Source organism: Staurois parvus, unplaced genomic scaffold (genome assembly GCF_062004578.1).
Source record: "Staurois parvus isolate SC_StPar_1 unplaced genomic scaffold, SC_StPar_1.0 ptg000159l, whole genome shotgun sequence".
Lineage (NCBI taxonomy): Eukaryota > Metazoa > Chordata > Amphibia > Anura > Ranidae > Staurois > Staurois parvus.
Window position 1 is genome coordinate 6,279,508 of NW_028317955.1, and position 23,796 is coordinate 6,303,303.

The 23,796-nt window shown below is 42.4% G+C and overlaps 1 protein-coding gene across 2 annotated transcripts in view; it reads right to left on the reverse strand.

Moving 5' to 3' along the window:
- Nucleotides 1-23,796, reverse strand: part of HIPK3 (homeodomain interacting protein kinase 3) — a 191,352-nt gene that overhangs the window by 146,616 nt on the left and 20,940 nt on the right. For both annotated transcript variants that reach the window (XM_089675876.1, XM_089675875.1), the window contains exon 2: nt 9,200-10,301. In XM_089675876.1, coding sequence (XP_089532002.1) covers nt 9,200-10,301 — 1,102 coding nt within the window. The remainder of the gene's footprint in view (nt 1-9,199; nt 10,302-23,796) is intronic.

A 23,796-nucleotide genomic window follows, 5' to 3' on the forward strand; every position in this document is an offset into this window, starting at 1 on the left:
GGGGACATCTTGGGCTCAGCGTGTCAGTGTGGTAAACCTTCCCAGAGTACCAGCCACCACCGAGGAGAAGATGAGGAAGAAGGACATCTGGGTACAGTCCTGTACAGGCTGCTGGAGCGGTGGGAGGTTGGCAGGTGAGGATGGGGACATATTGGGCTGGTGTGTCAGTGCGGTGAGCCTTCCCAGTGTACCAGCCTTCGATCAGGAGAAGAAGGACATCCACAGTACAGTCCTGGGGACATGGTATGGCTGCTGGAGTGTGTGTGTCCCATTGTATATGGGGTCTGGGGGTATTAGTGTATATGGGGGCAGTCTATGGGGGGGGGGGATTAGTGTAAATGGGGGCAGTCTGTTGAGGGGGGGGATCAGTGTACATGGGGGCAGGCTATGGGGGGTGGGAAATCAGTGTATATGAAGGCAGTCTCTGTGAGAGAGAGGGAGATCATTCTGGGGGGGTTCAGTCTGTGAGTCGGAGGGAATTTCCATACCAACATACCCTACATACACCCATCCACTCCCTGCAGAGACCTGATGTCACCCAACACTCCCCATTACACCCATCACACCCCAAAATACCCTGCCAGCACATCTCATAGATCCCACCCTACTATATTCTGCATAAACCAGTCACATAAACCCTCCTGCACCTCTCACCCCCCATCACACTCCACAATTCCTGCTTACACCCTTCGTACAGCTATGGCTCCCCCATCACCCCCCCCATAATACGCTGTATACACCCCTTCTTCATTGTCACCACCCTTTACAACCCTAGTTGCTACTGTCACCATGCAACCTCTCTCTCACTGGGGAAAGGGGGGTGCACAGTTTTTGTGTTGCCTAGGGCAGCACAAAACCTAAATACACCACTGCCTGTGACAGCATGGGGAGAAGTTCCCACCACTAGCTGTCACTTTTTAAAAACAGCGCAGTTATGCGGGGCTCCACCCACACAGCCGTGTAATTTATTCACAGAGTTCTGTGAATGAATGAACTACAAGTACCAAGGTCCTTTGTGGATGTCGCCTTGTAGTTCTCAATTAACTGCCAGGGCCTTGTTGAGAGCTGTGGTAGTTAAGTCTTCCTGTCAGTGTAAAACTGTCTGCCCGTTTGATGAAGGGGAACAGATTATAATGACAGTCTGCAGGAGACCTGTATGGCACCACAGATCTACTGATCGCTGGTGCAATGCTTTACAGGCTCCAAAAAAAAAAAAAATAATAGTAAATGCTTGTTTTTTTTACCTGCAAAAGAAACAAAAGTGAACTTTTCCTTTAAAATAAGTAAACACAGGCAATTAGAGATGGATTTTTTTTGTTCCAGTGATCACATTGAGGGGGGTGACATCAATCCCAGACTGGGACTTTCAGGAACTGGGTGTTGTTGTCTTTTATATCACAGACCTGGCAGAGACCTGCTACACATCTCTGCATGCTGAATGTAATGAAAGATGACAGCATCAAAAATACGTGGAGGGTACCAAATTATCTCCCAGGGAAAATTCTGCTTTAAAGTAGAAGTAAACCTAATCACTAAAATTTCATACACAAACTTCAAACCCAATCACTAAAATCCCATAAAAGGATGCAAAATGTTAATGTAATTTAAAAAGTCATTTTCAATATTTTTAAATCTAAAGCTTTTATTACAATAACACCTGATGATCCTGCCAAGAAGGTCCTTGTACAGAATCCTCCTGTTTTAGAGGGATGTCTTGTGGCTTTCTCCAAAATGTGGCCTTGTATTGGTCTCAATGTCACACAGGCCCCCTCCTTCCCCATACTGCAAGAAGTACAACTCCAAGAGAAAGTAATAATGAATTTTCAGATTTCAACTCAGCTGCTCATAAAGGGAAACCTGTTCTTATATTAGTACAATGACTGCATTGTTTGCCTTTATTTACACGCCAATTGCCAGGCTGTCTTGTTGGACCTATACTTTTAACAATTTTAGAGTCATTGCCCTTCAGAGATGAGGCCTCATGCACAATGGCACCTGACGTAAAAATTCAGGAATATTTCCCTTCTGGGAGCCACAGGTGCTGCGTACAGTCATCCACAGAAATAAATTGCTGTACACAGATCTACGATGAAACAGGCACAAGCGTACGGATAAAAAACCCTTGACACAGGCTGCCTGTGTCCCAGACCAAACAATCGTACGATGCACCAGTGTGTACCTGGGAAGGGAGGGGGGGGGGGGCGTCACACCCAAATTTATATGTCATATGGCCCAAGGCAAGGCACTTGTGTGCATGAGGCCTTATTAGGCTTTTAGTACCTGCATACTTGTTCTGGATTGGGGACTTAAAACTGGTTTAGATTAACAATGGCAGTCTCCGCATATATCTCAAGGTTTGAGAGAGAGAAGGTTTGAGAGAGAGAAAGAGGGGGGGGAGGGAGAGAGGAGAGAGAGAGGGGGGGGAGAGAGAGGGGGGGGAGGGGGGGAGAGGGGAGGGAGAGGGGGGGAGAAGGAGAGAGGGGGGGAGAAGGAGAGAGGGAGGGAGGAGGAGAGAGGGGGGGGAGGAGAGAGAGGGGGGGAGGAGAGAGAGGGGGGGAGGAGAGAGAGGGGGGGAGGAGAGAGGGGGGGGGAGGAGAGAGGGGGGGGGAGGAGAGAGAGGGGGGGAGGAGAGAGAGGGGGGGAGGAGAGAGAGGGGGGGAGGGGGAGAGAGGGGGGGAGGGGGAGAGAGAGGGGGAGGAGGAGAGAGAGGGGGAGGAGGAGAGAGAGGGGGAGGAGGAGAGGGGGAGGAGGAGAGAGAGGGGGAGGAGGAGAGAGAGGGGGAGGAGGAAAGAGAGGGGGAGGAGGAAAGAGGGGGCAGGAGAGAGAGAGGGGGCAGGAGAGAGAGAGGGGGCAGGAGAGAGAGGGGGGGCAGGAGAGAGAGAGGGGGCAGGAGAGAGAGAGGGGGCAGGAGAGAGAGAGGGGGGAGGAGAGAGAGAGGGGGGAGGAGAGAGAGGGGGGGGAGGAGAGAGAGGGGGGGGAGGAGAGAGAGAGGGGGTAGGAGAGAGAGAGGGGGGAGGAGAGAGAGAGGGGGGAGGAGAGAGAGAGGGGGGAGGAGAGGGGGGAGGAGAGAGAGAGGGGGGAGGAGAGGGGGGAGGGAGAGAGAGGGGGGAGGAGAGGGGGGAGGGAGAGAGAGGGGGGAGGAGAGGGGGGAGGGAGAGAGAGGGGGGAGTTATATATATATACACACACGAGACCAAAGAACTCAAAGGACCATTAAAGGTGCACTTTGCTTTGCATGAATACACAATAAAAGGTGCAAGTTGACAAACCCTTTAAAGCTTACTTATATCAAGTAACAACATTCGCCTCCTCTGCAGACAAGACGAAGATTAACAAACCTCAAAGCTTGTAAAATGTTGACTTTTAGAGCTATGTAGATTTCTGTGGGTCATAGATAATGTCAAAAACATGTTGTTTTAAAGTGTATCCAGATAAAGGTAATCAGATATCACCATGTCTTGTAAATGCTAAAGCAATTTTCTCTGCTACTGAAAACAATTTGGTAACCATAGGTTCCACGTCATAGCCAAAGCCATTACGTTTTCTCACATATCAGCAAGAAGAACTGTCCTGTTAATCCATAGCAACCAGATTCTGAATTTTACTTCTTAACTACACTAGAAACAGGGCAAAAAAAATCTGTTTGATTCCTGTAGGCCAAGAGGTGCCAAATTAAATTTTGCTGGCAGCATCAGCATTATGGTTGCCCTGAAATGGCCCGTTGTATTTGACATCAGAAGTCAAGACACCGCCACCCTCCCTTACATCACAGTGCACACCCCTCTCCCCTTACTTTGTGCTGCTGTCAGGAAGAAGCTGGCGGCAGATCCGGGAAGTACAAAGTGCACAGTTTGGAGGAGGAGGAAGGCAGGAGTCAGCTGAATGTTGAGACCGGATGAGGCGGAAATCTGTACCCCTCTCTGTAGCCAACTGCTGAAACGGGCGGGGGTAGGGGCAGAGAGGAGCCTCTCCGCGGCTGCACGGATTAGTGCAGGATCTGGCAGAGGAAAGAGGGGTTTTGTCCTCCTCTCTGCTGCTAACTGCTGAGACAAGGTGGGGGAGAAGACAAGGGGGGTGCTACTGCTGCAAGGGAGGTGTGAGGGCCACAAGAAATGGCCTGGGGGGCCAGATTCGGCCTGCGGACCTAGTATTTAACACATGTGCTATAGGCTGTCTGGGAGCAAATAGTCAGTTTCAGAACTCTACAAGAAAAGCTAAATAATGCTAGGTACAACCTAAACTGTTCAAAATTACTGGGTACCTAAATCCTGAAATTACAATCTAATATTAACTAAAACATAAGAGCCAAACAGGATTTTCCGCTCCACTGAATTCCTAAAAGTATCATATTATCATAATATTTAAAGGAGAAGTTCAACTGAAAAATAATAAAATGCATTTTTTTTTTTTTTTTTTTTTTTAATTAGTTTCACCCGTGATCAGCAGATTGCAGGTGCCATGCAGGGCTCCTGCAGACCTGTCTGTATATCTGTGTGCTCATACCTTGTACAAGCAGGCATATATACACAGACAGGAAGACAGAATGAACTACCACAGCACTCAACAGCACCCTGGTAGTTCATTGAGAACTACAAGCCAACACCCACAAAGGCTGTTTGGACTTGTAGTTTTTCATTGAAAGAATTCTCCGCCCGCATGTTTTTAAAAGAATAGTGACAGCTAGCAGGGAGAAGAAGAACCCCCGCTATCTGTCACACTGTGCAGCAGCTCCAACAGTGGGAACATGTTCCACCCAAAAAAACAGGTGGAACATGTAACAAGTTCCAAAAGGTGAACTTATCCTTTAAATCAGTCATAGTAACCAATGTGCTGAGAATTCTAAATTCTCATATTCTGAACTGTGCTGGTCTTTCGTTACATAATCAAATGCTTGTGCAGCTATGACTCTCCACCACCATCACAAGGAAAGAACAGACAGGTATAAGCTGGGGGAAAGCGTACAAACGTGAAGGCATGCAGGATTACATGGCACAGGTTTTCAAAACATTTGTTCGATTTTCCAACGGTTAATGGGGACTAACGAACATTCTTTTTTGACCATATGGATGAGAAACTTCAAAGTCTCAGGAAGGAGGATTTTTGATGTTCTTTATCTGAACGGTTAGGAAAAATTATTTGTACTGTATTTATATATCACTGTAAATGATCGAATCAAACATCAAAATTCTATACATTGGTATGGCAAACGAAAATTTGTTGCAGTCAAGTGAAAATTCTTTGAGCCAATGATGGGTACTGTCAGGGTCCGCCGCGGCGTCTCGTCCGGCGCATGCGCAGTCTTCGCGGCTCGCGCCGGGATACGGGCACTAGGTCCCGGCCGGCCACGGAGACTGCGCATGCGCCGGACGAGATGCCGCGGCGGACCCTGACAGGTACATCAAATACGCTAACGATCTTTCACGAATGGTTGCTCAAAAATCTAATATGGTATGGCCAGCTTATCTACATCTGAAACTTCTGGGCTGCACACTAGGGGAGGGAAGGAACATTTACACATAAGCATTATATCATGTAAACACATAACCAAGAGAGTATAAGCCGTGTGGTTTATACAGTATTAAAGCGGTATTAAGTCCAAAACCAAAAACGTATTATATTGCAGCTTACCAATCAGACGTGGTGGCTGCATTTGTTTTGTTTTCTTAGGTTTACTCCCTCTGTTTTCACTTGGTGATCTGGCCAGTAATGCACCTCTTGTATTAGAGTGCCCCCATTGTGGATGAAGGCGCACAGGGGGCAACTTTGGGCAGCAGCATTGTCAGTTTGGGTGGAGAGGAGTGTTAGATATACCAGCAGATTTAGATACACTAACAAACTGAAGCTGAACTCCAGCTAGTACTTTATAAGCAGTTACAGCAGCTGCTGATCTTTGTAAGTAGCTTGATCTTTTGAAAAACAAACTTACTGGGTGAAAAGTAAAAAAAAAAGCTTAAAAACAAAACTAATGCAGCCATCACATTTCCAAATTGGTAAACTGCAATATAATAAATGTTTGCTTTTGGGTTTAATAACGCTTTAAAGGAATGCTTTTGTATTTATTTACAAATAAGGCTTTGAGCCATTTTCCTACAAATATACTTATCTTTTAACTCCGAGTGATCCAGAAGCTCCGACTCCCCTGTGTCTGAGAGCTGCTACTGCAGGGGAGAGGAGAGAATTCTGACAAAGTAGGGGCAATGGAAGCTGGCAGGTGTCCTCACAGCTCCAGGAATTCAGAGCCATTGATAAGCACTCCCTGACACAAGGGGAGTCACAGCTGCTGGATCAAGTGACCAAACTGAAGCAGATTAATAAAAGGTATTTACACGCACCTATTTTTTTTTAAAAAGGTTATGCAGCATAGAAAGGAGGGGGGCAGCATTTTTAAGAACACTTGTAGTTGGCCTTTAATACCACCAACTTATTCCTCACTTCCTAGCTAGCGATCGCAGCCTCTGTAATGCGCTCCGGAGGTCACCGGCACTCTGATGTGATCCAGTACAATGCAAGGCCAATAACCCTGCCATGTATTAGAGGATGCCCACAAGCTGCAAACATCAGAGGAGGGGGCGGACTGCTGGGGGAATGAGGTATCAGGGAAGTAAAAGTCCTTTTTAATGGTACCCTAGGCATAAATGAGCATTTCACCCAACACTGGGGGCATAGGCTGTTTTACAGGAGGCAACAAGTGAGGTGAAGCGCATTCACAATCCAAGGCACACGGTGAAACAGAGACCTGCATACCACCACAGGGAGTAGCAGGGGTGTTTGAACCACAATAGTGGTGAAACAGAAGTACAAATATTCTGGGCAGGTAAAAAAGTTCATATATGTGTATTAAATGTGTATTAAATGTGTATTTCATTGGGGCCCCATTTTTAAGTCTTGTACAATAGGAAAACTGCTGCTAGCTGCAGAAGGCTACAGACATCGGCCTACTGATCTGGACACATAGCTGTTTTCAAGAAGGCCACATGAAGATTATGATGTGTCACAGTCCTAGTAATAAATTACTCAAACCCTGAAATGTGAGTGTGACTAAGCCTTTGGATAGGAAGCATAAGCCATGATACAGGGAGGCAGAACCTGTTATTTTCAGCGATGGATTACAGAATTGGTTATTTATGGAAATCTATCTCTTGCTTCTCAGCAGTTTACAACCATGATTCACTGGAGTTAAAGCTCATCTCTAGGCAAACAGCTAAATTTACTAATGGAATGGTTAAATGGGAGCTATTTTACCTGTCAAGAGACTTCCAATAATGCGCAGACAGTACTGAAGACCTATGTCACATAACACAACCAGATCCCAAATAAGCTCCATTAAACAGAATAGATAAAGCCTAGATAAAGCCTTCAGCACACACTTCCTATCCCCTAACCTACCCAAATTTAAATCTCCCACTCAAGTGTCCATTCACCTTCCTCCAACAGCTCCAGTGTACGTTCAAATGCTCCAGTTAGGCCTCTTTCACACGGGCGTTCCGTATGTCCGTTTTTCATTTGTCCATTTACGGATGAAAAACGGACCCCCCATGTATTTCTATGGACTTGCGGATGTAAATGGATGAACATCTTTTACACCTGCAAAAAAACCCGGAACGGACAAAAAATGGATGTCAACGGATGTACACGGACCAAAGACGGGTGTAAACTGATGAAAAACGGATGTTAACGGAAGAAAAATGGATGTAAACCAATGTAAATGGATGAAAAAGAGGATGTAAAGGGATGAAAACTGGATGTAAACCAATGTAAATAGATGAAAAAGCGGATGTAAAAGGGATGAAAAATGGATGTAATCCAATGTAAATGGATGAAAAAGCAGAGGAAAAAACAGACGAAAAAGCGCATGAAAACACATCCGTTTTTTCTTTGAAAAAACGTGACCGAAATGAAGAAAAAAAAGGCAATGTCCGTGTGAAAGGACCCTTACAAACCCATATGAGCCTTACGAGCCCATAACTGTGCAGTGAAAGCACAAAAACTTGAATTAGGCCATCCATTAAAGTCTATGGGAAGTAACTGAGCAGGCAGGGCCCATATGTACACATTGTCGGAGGCTGTCGCCATTAGAGAAAGGTGGACACTTGGGTGAGCTATGAGGAAAGTTAGGTAGGTACAGACTGTGGACTTTTAAGAAAATGCTTTGTGTCAAGCTAACAGGAATTTTTGTTTCTCTCTAAAGAAATGACTCCACTACAACAGTCACTTCTAGTTGCTGCAATGCTGGGAATTCAGGAAATCTCTCCACACTTTCAGAGGTCTTATGACAAGCTGGAAATCAAAACTTCCTCTCTAAGTAAACCAAGTTAACTTCCTCTCTAAGTAAACCAAGTTAACTTCCTCACTAAGTAAACCAAGTTAACTTCCTCTCTAAGTAAACCAAGTTAACTTCCTCTCTAAGTAAACCAAGTTAACTTCCTCACTAAGTAAACCAAGTTAACTTCCTCTCTAAGTAAACCAAGTTAACTTCCTCTCTAAGTAAACCAAGTTAACTTCCTCACTAAGTTAACGGGCATATTAAGCATTAACCGGTAGAAAAACATGACATCAATAGATCTAACCAGGGACATACCTAACTATTCCCCCCCCCCACAAAAAAAAAAATATTATAAAAATAAAGTACTTTGCTGAAAAAAGAACAATTACAATTATAGTATTTGAAAATAAGTTTTTAACTGTATAGCCTGGGGGGCTGGTAAAGCAAGGGATCATTCAAACAGCAGATTAGCGCCATCCTCTGCGCAAAGCTGCTGGCATATGCGTGTGCATCCAACTCTGAGCTGCGTGTAGGCAGCCCATAGAAGTGGATGCACAGATCCAAATGTGGAGCTTCTCAGTGAAACACACCTTATAAACACATATATGAGCATAAACACGATAGTGCAATAAAAACATACTGTAGTGCTAGACTTAGAAAAATGTACAGCAAATCAGTCATTGCAAAACAACCCCATTATTAGGTTTTAATATGTCAACATATTGAATTCCCAAGCCCAAACATAATCAGTCTACTAAAAAAAAAAAAACTGTGAATTTCAAATTTGTAGAATAAAAAGTCAGGTGGGAAACCGTGTTTTGAAAAAAAAAAAAAAAATGAGAAAAAAAAAAAGCCCAACCTGTGAGGAAAATGAGTCAGCAACTGTGACTTTTAAGTATACACAGAGTAAACTAGAAATTACATGGCAATTCTTACCTGTAGTAGCGAGACTGCAAATATGTAGAGCAAACAGTCTTGGATATATGGCTAGCAGAGCCAAAGTCTATTACTTTCACCCTGTACGGCTGTCTTACAGGATCCACCAGCATGATGTTTTCGGGTTTGAGGTCAGCATGAATTAAACCAAGACTTTTCAGCTTTTTCAGTGCAGTAGCCACCTGCTGTAGGATGGCCCGAATAACTTTCAAGGGCAGGGGGCTAAATTTGTTTTGCTTTAAGAAGTCATATAAGTTCTGTTCCAACATCTCAAAAACCAGGCAGGTGTGATTTCGATGCTGGAAACACTCGTACGCACGCACAAAGTTAAACTCATCCGCGTTCTCACTGCTCAGCCTGGCAAGGATGCCCACCTCTATCTGCCCTTGACGTGCATAAGAAGGATGGTTTTTTAAAATTTTGACCGCCACAACTTCATTTGTCCCCCTTTTCCAGCACTTGACTACCTGTCCAAAGGTTCCCCTACCCAAAAAATCAAGTACTTCATAAGTATTTTTAACCGAGCACAACACCTCATGCTGTACCAACTGATAGTCTCCATCCACGTTAGCTCCATTCTGCTTAGATGCTCCTGTGGTTGCCACAACAGTTACTGGGTTTGCTGCATTGCCTGGCAGCATAGCAGGCAGCACAGACAACTCGTCAACAATTTGCATGGTGCCACCTTGGTTCTCTAAATCTTCACTCTTACGCTTCAATCCACATCGCTGATGTGCCTCCAGCAAATCTGATGCACAATCCGGTGATCCAACTACGAGTGCCTCTTTCGGATCTGGCTGCGCCCGCGCTGCTGGGTCCCCTGGAGCACCTGTGTTGGATTTTAATGCGACTGTGCTGGTCTGGGAAGCCGCAGTCTGCTGGCGAGGTCTGTCGAATGAATTCTTTGTCTGGAAAGGAGCCCTACTCTTGTTGTTTGGATGTGCAAATCCAAGGTTTCTAGCATTCAGGTCGGTGCGTGGATAGCTCCTCTTGCTGTACACACAACTGCTTGGTTCAACTTTTAGTTTCTTCACACTACAAAAGGCACTTGACTGAGTTTGATAAACATATGGTGGGTATACCAAAACTTGTGAGGCCATACCTGAAAATACAGTAACAAGACAGATATTAGTATTGCAAACATTCACACAGCATGGTCATTTTTCTCAATACACAGTAGCAACAACCTGAATAGCCTTGAGAAAAAGAAAAAAAAAAAAAAGTTATATGACAAAACAGGCAGAGCCAGAGTTAGAGTGGAAGTCCAGTCTATTCCTAACCAAGATTAAACCTGCTCTGACCCTCTTCCAACCTCTATTCTATCTACCCTGTGAAAGGAAGATGTCTATACTTACCTATTCTGAGGGTGATCCGGTCCAGTCACATGATCTCTCCAGCAGCCAGCTTCAGTGAAGAGCCACTGATGTCAACACTTTTTACATTGAAGCTGCCGGTGACAGCTGATCATGTGACTGGACAGACTGCTCTCAGATCAGGTAAGTGTACACATCTACCTTTCTTAGGGCAGATAGAACAAGATTTAGACGGGGGGTGGGAGCAATTTTAAAGTGGTTATCAAGGCATAAAGGTTATTTTTTTTTTTTACCGTAATGCATTCTATGCAATAAGGTAAAAAAATCTTCTGCATGCATGCTCCCAAATATTCTCACCTGAGCCCAATCTATTCCAGCATGTGCAAAAAAAGCAGCAGCTCTCTCCCTCCTTATTGGCTTAGAGACAGCAGCAAGAGTCACTAGTCAGTGAGGAGAGAGTGGGGGGCGGGCCGAGCCACACTGTGTGTGTCAATGGACACAAAGGGGGCACTAAGCTTGGAGGGAGTCAGGACTGCTGATGGGGGTCCCGAAAAGAAGAGGACCAGGGCTGCTCTGTGCAAAACCCTTGCACAGAGCAGGTATATCCAACACAATAAACACTTTACTCCTGCACTAGGAAAGGACTCAGTAGACCCAATAGGAATGTTCTGGAATTTTCTGGAATATGCACTGCTTGCTGCCCTCAACAGACCGGGGTGGTCCGAATACACTGGATACAAATGGAGAAACAGAAAAAGGGCGCACCGACCTAGTGCATTATCGTTTAAAATAATTTATTAAAGAAACAAAAATAGGTATCGTACTCACAATGGACATAATAACACAGGCATGTCAAACTGAACAAGATGAATGATCCTCAGAGCCCTGAGGAAGAGATTGTGTCCTCGAAACGCATTAGCCAGTTGGTCATCCAGGGTTCCATCGTATGGACTCAGATGTTGTTTGGATCATACATCTTGTTCAGTTTGACATGCCTGTGTTATTATGTCCATTGTGAGTACGATACCTATTTTTGTTTCTTTAATAAATTGTTTTAAACGATAATGCACTAGGTCGGTGCGCCCATTTTCTGTTTCTCCATTTGTATACAGAGCAGGTAGGTCATGGCTATTATTTTAATGCAAAAAAAAAAAAATGTTTAGAATCTCTTTCAGCTTAGTTAGGAATAGGCCAGACTTCCACTTTAATAAGTGATTGTTACAATAAGTAGCTGAAAACAGAAGCTTACTGTTATTACACGAGTAGAAGATCTTTTCATGTTTGTTATAGTGTTTGTACAAGTCAGGACAACGTGAGCATACTCAAAGTTACACTGTAACCAGAGCAAAACCAACAGTTTCCTCTAGCTAGCAGAATATTTTCCACCATACTTCACAGAACTGATGCAGAGAAATATTAACCATGACTTTCCTGGAAGCAACACTACATTTGTTATGCAAGTTCAGTCAGAAAACATGTGACTGCACCTCGGGCTTCCATACTTCAAGGTCCACTACAGCACTTTTTGTCTGTAATAAATAGGTACACAATTAGATTCTTGATTTTCCTAAACAGCCTGAAAAATGTAATTTAAAAAACAACTGACTGAAGGAAACCCTTCCAATTGCCTACAATTTGAATACAACAGTTTTAATCCTACCCATGGAATGGTGGCCTGTAACAATCGATCCTCGAGCTTCTAGGGATCCACTAGCATCCAACCGAGGGAAGGTACGCACACAATTCTGCGACTCTCAGACACCAACGCTGCCAGCAGGTCCATAAACACAAACATTCCACGCAACATACTTATATATGGTGGATACTTACAGTAATGCAAGACAAATGAAAAAGCTATACTGTTGGCATCTATGAATAAAACTAAATTCAAACAACAGCCATTGTCCTACAAAACAACATACCCGTTAAAGTCTTCATAAAAACTTCAAACCCACTGCTGGCAAAACACCTTATCAGTATGCACAGACACACGTCTGCTTGATAATAATAGCACTTACTGCACAGAACACAGAGCCCTTACATACAAGAGCCAAATATAGCTTTGTATAGGGGCTTCAGAAATATACAAAATGCTAATAAAGTGACAGTCCCAACATTATAAATAAATTAATAAAGAAAACAGCTGATACACAAGATGGCCTTGGTAATGTAAATGAGTAGAAAAGCTGCAGATTTTGAAGCATAGGTTACCTTCCCACTGTATAACCCATATATACATACACACACACACACACACATATATATATACATATATATATACACATACACACATATACACACACACACACACACACACATATATATATATAGTGTATGCATGGAGCTTGTGTATGACTGTGGGGGGGATGCAGACAAAGCTGAAGTGTGAGGCCGGAGCAGCAGCACTGCAAGTGTTAGCCGGGAGACTGTTGTACATTCAATTTTGTGCCAGAGAAATGCTGAAAAACCCCCTGTGAGGGAAACCCATGAACTTTGTTTTATTAAAAAGTGGCAAGAAAAGCCCTTAAGAAAGAAAGATGACGTGAGTGGCTGGGTTCTTAATGTGGATGTAAACCCTTACATATACCCAGTGAAGTGACTGGCCTCAGGTGATACACAGATTAAACTAATGCTCCTACATAAGTTATACCTGTTTATCTGCTACTGTCCCTTCTCTAAATCCACTCAAGTTCAGAATTTATAGATCTTGTCTGAGCTTCCAGGAGCAGAGGCCAGGGGAACTGAAGTTACACTCTGCAGAGCTCAGTGAGAGCTGATTGGAGGGGAGGGAAGAAAAGGGACCCCCCCCCTTCACACAGCGCACAGGAATAGAGCAAAGGCTGACAATCTGCTGGAGGTCCCTGCCCTGTCACCATTTTACTCTTGTGATTCATGCTGATAGTAGAGGAACAAGACAGCAGAGAGAAAGGACATTGACAAGCATGCACTATAGAGGGATATACTTTGTTCATATTTCACGCCTGAGGTTTCAATGTCTGTGAAATTTATGTGCAATGTAGAAGCCAGTAATATTAACATGATCATGTTTGCGTCACTTTGCTTTTTTTGTCATGCCAAAATTGACCTGAGGCTTTGTTTGACTGGTTTTACAGCTCCCCAAATGCTTCCATTGATGTCAATGTAAATGCGCTGCAAACGCGCCACAAACACCTCTATGGCATTTACAGCACGTTTGAGATGGGTTCAGAAAAAAGTTACAAGCTGAGATGATAGTACAAGAACTGCATATAATACAAATCAAACACAGAGGAGGCATCTAAAAAGCATTATTTAACACGGTGCAAATGCATTCAAAATGTTCCATAAATGTGTCTTAATGCAACAGGCGAATTAATAGGTGTTCAAAGCACATCTAAATGAGGCTGAAAGCTCTACCATTTGAAGATGGTTATCACTATAATGTATATATATACATATATATATATATAAAATGTTAGACATGGATAAACAGCATTGAAAACACTTAAACTAAAAAAAACTGTTTACACTTGATAAATGTTGCGAAAATTACACTGGGGTAGACAGAATAGTATAAAACTTGTAGACCACTCAAACACTTACAGATTTCTTTTCGTTCAGCTCACAATTGGCATTTAAAAAAAAAAAAAAGAAGGGGTCAGAAAAGTAAAGATCTAGTGTAAAGCTAGCCATACACACAGATTTGTCTTGTTTGCCCATGGGCTGAACAAGAGAAAATCAATATATTTTTTGCTTGTCTGTGAGAAGGGCCACATGTTTAGCCATGGTATGAAGTTTTGGGAGGCTGTTAAACTTCAAATAGTTTGCCCTTCTTTCTAGCAGTGAAAGTGTCTCCTAAGATATAATAAACCTAAAAAAGTCAAGGTACATCAATAATTAGAAGCCAAATTGGAATATGCCAGGAAACTACACTCAGGGCTAAACTATTCAAAAATGTATGACAAAATAAAAAGCTGTTAACAGGATTATCTTGACTAGCTCCAACCCTCCACATAAAATGAACCATAGCCCAGTTAGGCAAGCCATAGATTATACAATTTCCTTTCCTTCCACCATGGGTGGAAGGAAAGAAAATTGCTAGTTTTCCCAAAAAACACAGTGTTGATGGGGGAATCCCTCCTGCAGGGCTATTGAGTTCTGCAGGTGACGAGCCTTTCCTGCTGGCAGAACACAATGATTACTGCTGGCTGCTCTAGCCACCAGCAGTAATCACATGCAAGAAATCCGACAGGTTGGTTGTAAGTTGATCGATGGCTTTGGATGTAGCTCATTTTTCAAGCCCTATTAGCGCTATCAAATATTACCCAAGCAGAAAGAATTCTCAATGAACACCTGGGGTGTATTTATAAAAAAGTGAATGCGACTTTTCACTGAACGTTCACTTGTAGTGAATCAATCCCTGTCATTTAAAACAAATGCACCTGGAAGATTCCCTTGCAGTGAATTCCTGGAGAGTGCCAGATTTCACTGCTTTATAAACATGGCCCTTGGACCTCCTTTCCAAGAACACCAGAACAGGAAAGTGCGAGGAGAGATCCCCCTACTGGGAAAAAGGTAAGTAACTGGGACAGACTGGGAAAAAGAAAAACACAGGAGTTGAGCTTTAATAAGGAATTCATGAGGTAGCAGACAATTTCAAGTGCCAAGAAATTATCCTCCATTGACATGTTTAAAAGAAAAAAAAAAAAAAGTAAAAACATAAAAATAAGGTACCTGCTGTAAGCTTTTATTAGGCATTGTGGCCTGATCTGCTCTTGGGATCTGTTCCACCCTACTCCATGCCTGCTTTGAACAACTGAACATGAGCTGTAAATAATTGTATGACTTTACACTAACATGCTTCCCAACTGTGATGGAACCAGTCATACTGTGATTAGCAACCACTGCACAAGGTATACTTCCTAAATACTGGTTTGCTGTGCACAGATCTGTATAATTAATGAATGCTGACCTACTTATCCATAACTGTGCTAACCCTCATATTCTATAAACGAACATAGTGATGTGATCATTTAACCAGGTCAAGAATTTCCGGGCAATTCAATTTTAAAGTGGGCTTATCAGTAATTGTACAAGCGTGCATAAATAAATTCTTCACATATCACAATGTACAGCAAATGTATATATTAAAAAGATTACACAGTTTATGTTTACAAAACAGCAGTCCTTGGGTTCAAGTCAAGAGGTTGCGCTCATTCCCAACGATGGGAAGGCTTTTCCAAAGGTTCCCCAGGGGTCATTCTTTAGGACCTGTGTAACAATGTAAACGTCTGACAAGTCTTAGTACATGGTGTAGCAACGGGAGAGCCTTTGTACAAAGCACAGGCACATGGAGTACGACAGTTGCATCCTCTGTGGGTCAGTATCAAACTAGCCATACACTGTGTACATTTTGTCTGGTTCTTGAGGAAGTCAAAAGAGTTAAACTTTGTCCAAAAAGCAGCTGCATCCAATCAGTTGCAGCCACTGATCTGGTATTTTGACAGCTGGCAGGAGCAGTCTGCTAAATTACAATAGGCACAGTGGAAAATGTGTCCATCTGCACTGTATAGGTGGATAGAGGAATCTGCGTATGGCCAACTTGAGTCCACAAAGTAGATGCTGAGCCTGGATGATGTATGAAAAAAAATTGGGTTGACCTTTTGGTGCTTTCAATGGTGCTGTGATCTCTTTGAGAAGTATAACAGTAAAGAGGCGAGCGAGCGACCAGATATGATTATTGCACCACATCATTTAAAATTGCAGATATTCAATAGAGAAAATGGGACTTTCAGGGTGCATGAACATGAATACCAAACCTATTAAAAAGTTATATAATTTTTATTTCAGATTTTAAAAAACAAACAAAAAAAGAACAAATTCAGAAACATAAAAACAATTCCAGTACTAAGAGTGGAACTGAAATCCAAACGATTATATAATTGTAGGTACTCCCTACATGTTTCGCCCTCACAGGCTTCTTCAAAAATCTACCCTGAAGCAGCCCATGAGGGCGAAACATGTAGGGAGTGACTACAATTATATAATCAAGTTTGAATCTCAGTTCCACTCTTAGTACTGAAATTATGTTTCTGAATTTTTTGTTTTTTTAAAAATACAAAAGAAAAATTATATAACTTTTTAATATGTTTGGTATTCATGTTCATGCACCCTTAATGTCCCATCTTTGAAAAGTAACAAAAGTGTTCTTCCCATCTACTCCTTGTTTAATTATCAATTTTGTGTGTTTGTCTATCCGAATCTGTTTTGTGTAGAGCTGGGTATAAAGTGTATCTGAGAATTCACAAAGCTGGACTGTATAACTTGTGACACAAAGCTGCTGAGAAGTTACAAATCCCAGCATGCCCCATCACCCAGGCCATAGCTGATGTACCTAAAAGGATTCAAACTGATATATAAAAAAAAAAAATCAACAGATCTACAAAACGTAAGCTTAATGACAGCATTGTGTAAAAATGGACCATTAACAGAGGCTCTTTGTGCACAAACCATCACATGAGTAGTGATCTTCAAAAGTCAGCGCTATCATACTGTACCTAGGGGGGAGGGAAACAGTCCCAAAAATAGAGAAACTGGATGAGAAACTGCACTTCTGGCATTATAATAATATAAGTAACTGGGAAACCAAGGACATGAAACCACATGATTTCGTGCAAAGCAGCTAAATACCATGAGAGAATTTTAAGAAATAAGAAAATGGGGAGAGGGATAATGGGAACAGAAAGAGAAACAGGAAAGCACAGGCAATGTAAATGTAACTAGTGGTGCACCGAAATGAAAATTCTGGTGCCGAAACCAAAAACTCAAAAATGCACTTGGCCGAAACCGAAATGTGCAGATTTTAAAAATGAATATATATTTTTTGGAAAAAAATACACTTTGATTAAAAAGACAATATACCCCAATTTTTTTGTAAAATATGAAAAAGGATGTTACTGCGAGTAAATAGTAAATACCCAACTTGTCACCCTTTAAAATTGCGCACGCATATGGAATGGTGTGAAACTGCGGTACTTAAAAATCTCAATAGGTGATGCTTTAAACATTTCTGCAGGCTAGCAGTGTAAAGTTACAGAGGAGGTCTAGTACGAGAATTATTGCTCTTGCTCTGATGTTTGAGGTGATACTTCACATGTGTGGTTTGAACACCATTTGCATATGTGGGCATGGCCTACATATGCATTAACCACTATGTGCAAGCACAGGGGACGGTGACACTTTAAACTTTTTTAAAATAATGCATTTAACCTCCCTGGCGGTATTCCCGAGTGTAGCTCGGGGTAAAGTTTCAGCACCACAAGCGATAACCCCGAGCTACACTCAGGAATACCCTGCAACGCTGATCCGGGATCTCTTCTTCACTTACCTTGTCCTGCGCTCCCGCGATGTCCCTCCTGCAGTGTCCTTGGCAATGTAATCCGGCGGCATCTGTCATCTGGGTTCCGTCCCCTGCGACGTCGGGATGTACGGGGACGGAACGACGGGAAATTTGAAAATGTCAAAAAGTGACATTCACTAAATACACTGAAATCTGATAGTATTACATTACTGTATCAAACCATTTCACATACATTTTGTCCCGAGTGCTTTGTCCTGTGCCCTGCCTGCATTTTTACTGTTCTTTCTGCCTGGAAACTGAGAAAAGTCCATGGCGTCCAAAAAGTGTCCCTTTAGGTCAAAAGCGGTTTTATACCAGCTAGAGAACAGCGATAGTAATTTAGAACTATTTGCAGAATTGAGTGATAATGATTCATGGGGAAATTCGTCCTTAGACACTGAAAACGATTCTGCGACTTTGCTCAGTGATGTGCGAACTTGGCGCTATATTTCAAATTTCAGTGTTTTTGGTTTGATTATATTATTGAATTAAATGTATTATTATTTTTTATGATTATTTATTAAATTATAATTTATGATTTCGTGTTTCAAGTTTTATCCTACCCGGGATGTTTACTAGACTCTTGTTCGGACAGATTTCAGTGAGTTATTCCTAAAAATTATAGGTCTACAATAAAAAAAATATATATTTCAACGCAAAAAAATGTACCGCTTTAAGTACAGAAATATGGACATAATCAGACCGCTAGGGAGGTTAATGTGTTGTTTTTTGGGTTTTTTTTGCACTGTTCCTTTAAAAAAAAAATGTAATCACTCTTATTCTTATCACAAGGCAAGCAGGTCCTCTTTATGGAGAGATATGGGGTCAATATGACTCCATATCTCTCCTCTGCAATGTAAAGCATTGTATCAAAAAAAAAAAAAAAAAGCATTGATCTAGTGCTTTAAAAAAAAAAAATGGCCGAAACCAGAAGTGACATCGCTCCAGTCCTCCAAGGGCATAGAGATGTGTGGCAGCCATGTTTCCTTCACACATTTCTATGCCCAGGGCCGGGATCGATGGTTTCTCAGGTAAGGCTGAACCAGTGCCGTCCTCACCCAACCCGATTCTTCAGTCGTCTTCGGGTACCGGCTTCACAGCATATTTCCTACTGCGCTTTGTAAATAGTCCAGAAAACTTCTGGGACACATCAGAAGTCCCACAGTTCCCAGGGGGGGAGGCGGAGGGCGCAGACTTTTCGCACAGATTGTAGGAGTTCCATCCTCCTCCCCCCAAAAAGTGCCAAATGTGGCAGTGAAGGGGGGAGGATGCAAACAAGCGTAACTTCCCCTTTTGGGTGAAGTTCCGCTTTAAGAACATATTTTCTGATTGTGGAACTTGTCTTCTTTGTCAAGTAACAATATATTATACACATATAGGAGGATAAGAGAGAGGGAAAGGCTGTGAATTATGTACAGGAACCAATGCAATAAAAACAATGCATTTCCCAGCAGAGGGAAACTATGACAATCAAAACAGAGAGGAAAAAAAAAAAAAAAGTCTTCTAACCTTTGAGAGAGGGGAAGCATGATTTCCGCTGTCTATCCTCCCTTCTCCCAACGTTTACATCTGACAAGTAGCAATCAACAATTTTACAATCTGATTATACAATCTCTGTACAATCTTTTTTTACAGTTACCAAATCTATTTAACACATGGGCCTACCCATACAACTCATTCAATTCTTATTTAATAATAAAGCGCTGAGCAATCTGTTGGTGCTATATAAATCCTGTATAATAATAATAATAAGGCCCTTGTTTTAAATAGCGATTTTTAAAACTAAAAGAAGATTGTGCAATCAGATTATAACATGCATGGCCAGCTTAAATAGAACAGGCACTAGATCTCCGTCCCAATCTGGTTATAACAGTTCATATTGGCTGAAGTGGAGATACCAGGGCTGTGGAGTTGGAAAAATTTTTGGGTACCTGGAGTCGGAGTCGGCAAACAATGCTCCGACTCCGATTAAATTTAGATTGGAATTTAAAAAAAAAAGCAAGTTTAAATGTCCCAATTCACCAAAAGTTATAATTAATGACTTCTCTACTGTAAGAATAAAGACCAATGAATGCAGTGCCTCACGTAACCGCAAAACGAACACGTTAAGTGACCGTGAAGAAGCATGCTTTTCATGTGCTTCACTATATGGCACGCAACGCACAATTAGGAGCGGCAAACAACCAAATAATGTGGTTTGTATTTTTGGACTGGTAAAGTTCCTGTTCCTGATGTTTATGCCTGCTGCTACTATCCAGCCACTTGATTAATTAATAATAAAAAATAATAAAACTTGGTTGTTTTCATTGTGTTTGTCTTTTGCTTAACCATTTCAATACCGTGCAATTTTACACCTTCCTGCCCAGGCCAGTTTTCAGGTTTCAGCGCTCTCACACTTTGAATGACAATTGCGCGGTCATACAACATTGTACCCAAACTAAAATTTGATCATTTTCTTCACACAACTAGAGCTTTCTTTTGGTGGTATTTAATCACCGCTGGGGTTTTTATTTTTTGCTAAATTAACAAAAAAAGACCAAAAATTTTGAAAAAAAAAACCACATTTTTCTTTGTTTCTGTTATAAAAGTTTACAAATAAATAATTGTTCTTCATAAATTTAGGCCGAGATGTATTCTGCTACATGTCTTTGGTGAAAATAACCCAAATTAGGATGTATTTTTTAGTTTGTAGGAAAGTTATAGAGTTCACAAACTATGGTATAGATCTGAATATTGATCAATCCTGAAGTACTGACAGCCATTCTAATTTCTTGAGGTCCAAGAATGTCAGAACAGTACAGATATCCCCCAAATGACCCCTTTTTGCAGAGTAGACAGTCCGACGTACTTCATAAGAGGCATGGCGAGTTTTTTGAAGTTGTATTTTTTTGTCATAATTTTTCGGAAAATGAAAAAATTAAAAAAATTATTTTCACAATTTTTTTTACATACTGTCACCAGTGCAGTACAGCGTCATCATATAACTGGCATGGCGGTGAACAGCGACACTGACTGGTGACAGTATGAAAAAAATATATATATTTTTTTTTTTATTATTTTATTATATTTAATTTTTTATTACATTTTTTTTTAAGATTTTTTTTCATATTTTACTATGACCAAAATAGTACAATGTTACCATAGTAACACTGTACTACTTTGGGGAAGTGATCAGTATTTTTTTTTTTTTTACACAATTTGCTTATAGCAAAGAATTACTTTGCTATAAGCAAGCATTTACCTGAATGAAATTGATTCATTCAGCTTTTTTTTTTTTTTTTTTTTTCGTGCTTACCTGTGATTTGGTCACAGCTAATCACACGACATGTGCATGTGATTAGCTGTGACCATTCACAGCTAGGCACTAGTATACAATGGATGGCATCATGAATGAAGCCATCCATTGTATACAACTGTCATGTGACCTGCTGTGATTGGTCACAGCAGGTCACATGGTACCGGCAACGGGAGCCGGTACTCGGATCTGTCATCGGCCATGTCCAAGGTGCACGGGCGGTGACAGATCGCACTGCTGCGTCGCTCTGCAACCGCGCAAACCGCGCATGTGCGGGAGCACGCCAAACGGCGTGCACCCGGAAAGCTGCAGCGCTTTTCAAGCCGCCAAACGGCCATTGGCCGGGCGGCTAATGGTTAAACTGTTCAATACAGTAGACTGTTGGCTTCCCAGCCAGTAGTCCTGTGGTAATGACATGTATGTTGCCTTTCTTTCCTTCAAGGAATGTATAAAATACATTCGCATATTAATACAGAGGAGTCGGAGTCGGGGGGGGAGGGGGTCGGAGTCGGAGGTACACAAAACTGAGGAGTCGGAACATTTATCTACCGACTCCACAGCCCTGGGAGATACCACAATAAAAACAGGATTTTGTCTCTTCCAATGCCGCCAAAGCTCAACGTGCACTGGGGAGAGAGCCCTGTAGTAACATTAGTGTCCATTCACCATTCCCTCTACCTATATAATCTGTCTGACAGCATAAAGTCCCCCAGTCTTGTATCTACTTAATACGATAAGCTACCTCACAAGTTACCAACTACAACTTCTGCAGCAAACTCATCCACCATCTACTGAACTAGGAAACTGAAAAGCCAGATGATATAACCTGGAAAAGGGAAAAATTTACCATTCCCCTAAGAGCAGGGAGGACAAATTTCTATGATACACATTCAAATTAGAAACATTTTTTTTTAAATTGGAATAGACATCTAGGTATCTATTCCCCACCAATGTACATGTTATTACCTTGCAAACCATCGAAACCGGTGAGAAATGATGAGTTTTCACTCTGGAAAGTCATTAAAAGCCTAGTCTAGTGCTGGTGAAGTTGAGAGCTAGCTATTATTCACTAGATTACAGCCACAAGCAGTCAGCGCATTCATTTTTATTACATTAACACTCCTACATATTGTGATATGACACAGAGAGGATGGAATCATGTGTATTGGAAGTTGTGTTACTGGGAAAAGGAAGTGGTCTTGCCCCTTTGGCGAATAGGTACAAGCTAGGTGAATGAATATAAGCACATAGGGAAATTGGGAGATCAGCCATGCCGCTGCAATATGCAGCCACAACATGTGAGCCCATCATTACAAGGCAGGGTAAACAAATGGCACAGGGGATATCAATTACTCAACTATTAACCCACCCCCGCATGCCAGGGTGCTAGGTGTAATCCTGGACTCTCCTCTTGGCCCCAAATCTAATCACTTTCCAAAGCTTGCCACCTCAACCTCCGCAACATCCCCAAAATATGCCCCTTCCTACCCAACGAAACCACAAAACTCCTAATCCACTCTCTGGTTATCTCTCGTCTTGACTACTGCAACTCCCTCCTCATTGGCTTACCTTTACACAGGCTATCCCCCCTCCAGTCCATCATGAATACTGCTGCCAGACTCATCCAACTTACCAACCATTCAGTGTCTGCTGCACCTCTCTGCCATTCCCTCCATTGGCTGCCACTCAGCCAATAAATTAAATTCAAAACACTAACAACAAGTTACAAGTCTGCCCCCAGCTACATCACTAACCTGGTCTCAAAGTACCAACCAAATCGTTCTCTTCATTCCTCCCAAGACCTCCTGTTCTCTTAGCTCCCTCATCACCTCATTCCATGCTCACCTCCAGAACTTCTCCAAAGCCTCTCCCATTCTATGGAATTCCCTACTCCAATCTGTCTTACTGTCCACTTTTAGGCAATCCCTGAAAATCTCTCTTCAGAGAAGCCTATTCTGACTCCGCCTAACAACTGTATTTTTATATTCTCTATCAACTCATCCTCCACAGTTATAACCTTTTGTATCACTTGACCCTTGTGCAAGCTGTCACAGCCGAATGCCCAAAGTAAAGATGCCAATGCCGGGGACAGAAGACAGGAGGTGAAAACAGCTCAGGTGAGCACAGTGCTGGATTGTAGGACAGGTGAATAGCTGTTTATTAAGTCAGTATTTGTAGCTGCTGACTTATAATTTTGTTTTTTACATAAGACTGGTGCTCCTCAAAGTGGAGTTCCACCCAGAAGGGGAAGTTCCATTTTAAAGATTGGTCCCCCGCTCCCCATTAAGTATTGGCACCGTTGGGGAGTGGGGGGAGGAACGGGTACCCGAATTCGAAAGGTACCCGCTTCCACTTCCGCTGTGATCGCCTAGGCGATCGGAAATGGAAGTTGTCCTCCTACCCTCCCTCGCCGAAGTCTTTTGAAACATGTGTCAGGTCCCAGAAGACGACGGGGAAGCACAGCGCTACTCGCGCATGCGCAGTGGGCACCCGGCTCTGAAGCCATAAGCTGTCACAGCCGGGTGCCCACAGTGAAATACAGGTCGGCCGGTGAAACGGGCTGCGGCGGGGGCAACGTGTGATCGTGGGACAGGTGAGTGGCTGTTTTTTT